This window comes from Cephus cinctus, unplaced genomic scaffold (assembly GCF_000341935.2).
Source record: "Cephus cinctus unplaced genomic scaffold, Ccin1 Ccin1_scaffold0168, whole genome shotgun sequence".
NCBI lineage: Eukaryota > Metazoa > Arthropoda > Insecta > Hymenoptera > Cephidae > Cephus > Cephus cinctus.
Window position 1 is genome coordinate 175533 of NW_014332892.1, and position 5846 is coordinate 181378.

General features: G+C 49.4%; 1 protein-coding gene across 1 annotated transcript in view; it reads right to left on the minus strand.

Annotated features, from left to right (window-relative positions):
• The window catches only part of LOC107263995, a gene marked incomplete in the record, with an annotated part of 33082 nt that overhangs the window by 9818 nt on the left and 17418 nt on the right, over positions 1-5846 (minus strand). The window contains 1 exon segment of the mRNA XM_025081344.1: positions 1845-1871. Within this exon segment, the coding sequence (XP_024937112.1) occupies positions 1845-1871 (27 nt within the window).

A 5846-nucleotide genomic window follows, 5' to 3' on the forward strand; every position in this document is an offset into this window, starting at 1 on the left:
CACCTACCGTAGCCTCCTCTCGAGACTCATCACCAAGAGCGCGCGTCCTACGCATTCCAGCGGACGCGATCGGCAACGAGTATTCTCGTCTCGACGTTCGACGAGTTTGCGCTATTTCCGTGAACGGATTCACCGCGGAATGAGATCAGTGCGCTAAATTTACGGGGTCCTCGGAAAGCCTGCTGTGCGCTCGGCTCTCGACAGCCACGGAGAAGAGGAGGCGCAACGGTGGCGCTAGCTGGACACGCTTCGCGGCACTATCGCCCACCATGCCGTGTACCGATATCTTACTCTGTTCTGATGCCAACTGGCCGTGAGGGAGCCGTTCGCTACTTACGATTCATATATATATATATATATATATATATAGACTGTGCTTAGGAGGTATAGAAGAAAATAAAATTAGTAAACAAAAAAATTGAGCAAACTCCCGAGTACGGGATAAGAGGTGAGGTAGATGACAGACGAAAACGTATTCGGAGGAAGGGATAAGCTCGCATAACAGGAAGAACGAGAGAAGAGCGCAATAAATGACAATTGCGATCAATTGAATTATTCCTAGGTCTCCTTTTCAGCGACCCTGAAACCCGTCCAAAGAAATGGCGACGCTTTATGGCCGACAGAAAGGGAAGATAAGTTAGATAGGAGGAGGTTGAATTTTCGTAACTCGTACGACTGGTAATTTGCCAAGCGCCTAGTTACATAAGCATCCGTGTCTTATGGGGTATTCCGTAATGCGTAATCCGCCTCCTCCGCATACCAGCCGGCGACAACAGCGACGGCGGCATAACCGCCGCAATCACCAATCGACATTAGCATCGTCTACGAACTTATATCCAGCATTCCAAACGTTTCCCGAGTATCGGCGAAGCCTTGATCTACCGGATATGCATAGGTGAACAAATCAGACGTGGAGTTTCAGAGACTAAGAGTCCCGTGAAAAAGTGAGAGTTTCGACAGGCAGGAGAGTTGGCGATAAAAAAAAAATACCAATCGTCATTGGAATCACCGCTAGAGAGACGTCGTGTCACGAAAACTACTTTAAACGGCCCACTTTCCTTACTTTCACGCGAGTCGCCTCCTCCCTTTCCTCTTAGGCCTTGCAGCACGATCCGCCCAGGCTTGTCTACTGTACCTACCTAGGTGCAGTATATATCCTGCTATATAGGTACTAAGAGCGCGGTAGCCTCGATTAATGTATAACGGGTCCGTGTACCTTCCTTCGACACCGTTTCACTGTTCTATAATAGCCAGGGGTACTATCGTAGGAGATTCGCACCAGGGTATCAGCTGCATGTCTCTGGTTGGGGACTTATCGGGCATCGGGCGAGGAGTTGACTATCGGAAGGAATCAATGACGCAGGGAGCCTATCGTATCTCGTAGCTCGCTTAGGCAGCCACGACAGCTCAACAATGCGAATCGATGCAATCGACTGGATCGACCTAACAGGGCAAGGTCTACGCTACGGGTCCTGCGGATACAATTCATATATGAGTAATCTATACGATAGACTATAATTAGAATGGTTCGATAGGACGATCAAAGCCGTCGTGACACTTGATAACAGACGGATTCGGGGGGAGTCCGATCTGCGGTGTCTCGAGGTTGCGTACGATCCGTTTGGATGTCACGAATGGTGTAGGGCTTGGGGGAACGGCAGGAGGTTGGAGGTGGTGAAATACATCGAGACTCTGGATAATAGGGACGGTTGTATCGTACTGAGCCGAGATTGGATAGGCGGGTATAAAAGCGGAGCTACGAGCTACGGAGAGAGAGATAAAGACAAGAGGTGTCGAGGTTGGTCAAACTGACAATACGTGACGTCATCTAAAAATTACTTTACCTCGAGGAAACGTCGTCAGTCTCGTCACCGCCGTTACGAAGTAAAGGAACGAGGACGTATTATGCCTAAAAGTAGATCCCTCCTCCTGCTTCTCCTTCTCTTCGCCGAGCAGACGCCTTCGTTACTTCTTTGTTCTTCGTACGATATCACGAGTCACTTCTCTTCGTTTTTCGATTAACCTCGCGATACACGTTGTATTACCGTTGTGTATCGGGCGAAGGAAACGTCGGGAAATTATCATCCGCGATAACCGATTGTCCTCACGCTTTGTCCTGATGTATATCTTCAGCTCGTGTCACAGTTACTTTCGCCGCTTCATTCGGTCTCTGATTATCCCGATCGCGCCTCCTTAAACGCTAATGCCGTCGATGCTTGGCTATCTCTGCCTCGGTCCCTCCCCTCACTCTCTAAGTCTGTCTCCCTTCCTTTCCTTTCTCACTCACTGGCTCCCTCTCACTCACTCTCACGGTGTGCGCTCTCGGGCCGACACGAGGGACGCTGCTCTCTCGCGACGACCGTGCGCGACCGAGGACAGACCACTACTGAGCATGTATTCGAGTCTACACCAGCGGCTATGCTACGATGCGGAGATACCCCACCGAAGCATAGCGCTACGACACGAGTCGAGTCGTTTCCCCCCTTCGTGCCTTCTCTATCCCCACTACTGACTCCCTGTCTCTCGGACTATTCTTCCTCTCGCTTTGTGGTGATATTGCCATTTTTTTTCTTCATTCTCCTTTTCTTTCTTTCGAGAATAATCTCGTGCTCTTCGAGTGGATAGAGAGATTTCGACCGGGATTACCATCGGTATTAAATACTTCGGATATCCTTTATCGCGGAGCGTTAAACCTATTTCCCCTGAATTCCTTCAACGCTTCTCCCGCTTGGCGCCCACGATTTCTTTGACATCGCGATTATTTCGAACGACTTCCATCGAGAAGTGCTACCATCTTCCTCGAATTCATATGATTCAGTGAAACAGGAATAAGTGTGTTGCGTGGAGAATTTTTCTTTTTTTTCCAACGTCCTACGTCACGTCGTTCAATGTCCTTCGCCAGGTGTACTGATATTCGGGAGAACGGTGGCGCAGCAGCTGATTTCTTTAAAGCGAACGACACTCATAGAACTTCAGTTGTCCAAAATGTTTTCGAATTCTAGAAGACACACGTACGCAACACAGAAATGAAGTAGCTTTATGAGTCGTACTAACGAGGCACGCGTCACCGGTACTCCCCGTCACGAGGTTTTCCCACGGACAACACTAAAAATTCATAATCTCGTATTTTCTAGTGCTCGCGTGAACTGGATATTTATTTGATGAATCTAAAAGGTCGTAAACGCCATAGCAACACAGTGCAGCACGGATACCCCAGGTAAGTACAGTATACCCAAGAGCTTTAGTACCCCCTGAATATTTCCCAACAAGCACCGCACTGTAATCCCAACTCTTCCCGAAGGACCCTTAATTCAAATCCCAACATGCTTCCGCAAGATTTTCATCCGACTAGACGAAACGAGTGGCGGGATCATTGTGGTTAGGATCTCGCAAGTAAGAAAAAAAAAAAAAAAGAAAATCCACGTATTTCACGAGGTTGCCTTTACCATCGCACAGAAGAGGAAAGACGATCGTTCGATCAGGGTGAAAATTTGAGCTTCGAATCTCCTTCGATGCCAGGACTACCCGAGTACGACCACTGAATGGTTGGGGTGAAAACACGAGGGTCGTCTCTCAGTCTTGCACAGGAGTCCCGCCCCATGTGTCCGTCTTTCTTGGATCCATGTTAGGCCGCGCGAGCCTTTTGTTCTGCTCCGTCTCTCGTTGGCGTAGTGGCGTCCTTCCGCACACAGCCAAGCAGCCACGCAGGAGTACCGAGCGTCACGTAGCTCCCGAGGCCTACGAGGCCTACACTCCTTTCGAATATATATATATATAATACACAATACACACGTATGCTCTCCCTACGAAGAGACACGTGCTCACGGTGACTGGAAACGATCCGTGGACAGAGACCCCGTTAACCAGCGAAGAAGAGAAGGCGGATCGATTTTACGAAAATTTTCATCGACCTTCGCGCGTGAGAGGTTAAGATTCGTCTGAAAGCGATAGATAGCCGAGATACTGCACGTAGGGACTGTACCGTCGAGCATATTCAAAGAGAGTTCGAAAGTCGACGCTCACGACTTGTCTGGTGTCGCTCGCTCTTTCTCAGGACGTTCCTACACAGCTGTGTCGCACGCTACTGCGCTCGCCGAGCCCGAATTCATTTGCCAGCCGACTCGACGCGAGCCAGATACACGCTGCCCAAAGGCTCACCCACATTTGAGGTTACGGACGATTACCGAGCTCGCGATGGAAATTTGCCGAAATCCTTATCAGCTGTTTTACGTTTCGCATTGTTTGCTTTCGTGCGGTGCAACGCGTGAGAGCGACGTTTCGAAAGCGCCGTGCGGATAATGAGCGTTGGAGAGATAGCGATGCTAACCAGTAGGACGGTCGCAGTTTATTGGCGCAACCAGCAGGCGAACCACTTTGCAATTCATCGAGGAGCCCGTGCTATTATATAAAGGATTTGACGGCCTGCTCCAAGCTTTAACTTCGGTTAATCGGTACGGGTTATTCGTAAATATTGAAAAGCGTGTTTTGAGCCTTTCTCATAGGCTATTGGCCATTACCCATCTCGACCCTTCGTAGGACTTGGAAACTCACCCTTCGTCTCCCACCTCCCTCCGTAGCTCCTTACACCTCACCCCCGGTACATTTTGAAGGTTCTCAATGGAGTTTAGTCGGCTGGGGTTAGTTATACCCTGTTTCTATGGCGTTTATGCCCCCGAGGCAGCCATCGGCGTAACCTTCCGAGCCCACCGAGTGGAAAATACTCTCTCCGAACGAGCTCACGCCATAAACATCAACTTTCCGACTCTTTCCAATAATCTTCCCAACAGATCCATAGAATCCGATCGACTGGCTAATTCTCATAAGTCATTTTTAAGTTATACTCGTAGGATTATCCGATTGGAGTGTATCGGTAAGATTTGACATATGTCAAAAAATTATTTTGACGATTACAAGAAAACGCCTATACAACAATATTTCCTAGGCTCGATAATAAGTATCCAACACGTGTCTTCCCTATTGATAATTAATTCAATATTATGAAACGATCTTATCAGCTGACGATTATCAAATACAACTAGTTTATTTAAGCCGAGTGACCACGTCTTCTAAGAACGTTCTCAATGTTAAACCCCCACAAATATCCAAACTGGCCCCCGTAACACCGACGATAATAAGATTATCCAATTCCAATTGGCTGCCGAAGCTCCGTACCAGAGCCCAATTCACATCTGCCAGTCTCGAACCTTAAAATCGACTCCGAGCCAACAAGGCGAATCCACACGAATCACACAAGACTCGGTAATTCATAGAGTCCCAATAGCAAGGAGCAAGCCTGCATAATTTCGCGCGAAAGCGCCTCGCCGTTCCTCGTCCAGAGGCTTTCGAAGATCGCTCGATTTTCCAGCGGAGGTGTCAAGATGGCGGGCGATGCCTACGTGACACGGGCGTACCGGGGAGTCCGGGGTCAGCGGCGCGCGCGGCGCGCGTAGGGCATATGTCTGTCTATTGCGGCGATACTCGGCCCCGGTTCTACTCTCTCGCTCATTTGCTCTTGCGCGAGTCACTTGCTCTGCCCCCTGCTCCCTGCCCCAGACCCTGCCCCATCGCGCTCACTCACTCCACTACGCTCCGCCACTACATTACACGAATAAGAGATTTTTTCGATGGGACTCTCGCACGCCTGCTTGCCTGTCTGCTTACTTACTTGCCTGCTTGCTTACCTCTCTCTCTCTCTCTCTCTCTCTCTCTCTCTCTCTCTCTCTCTCTCTCTCTCTCTCTCTATAGTTCGCTCACTTACTTACGTGCTCACTCCGCTGCTATGCTCCTTGGGTTACTCGAATGCTCACTGTCGCTAGTTGCTTCTCGTGCGAGACCCCCCCCCCCTA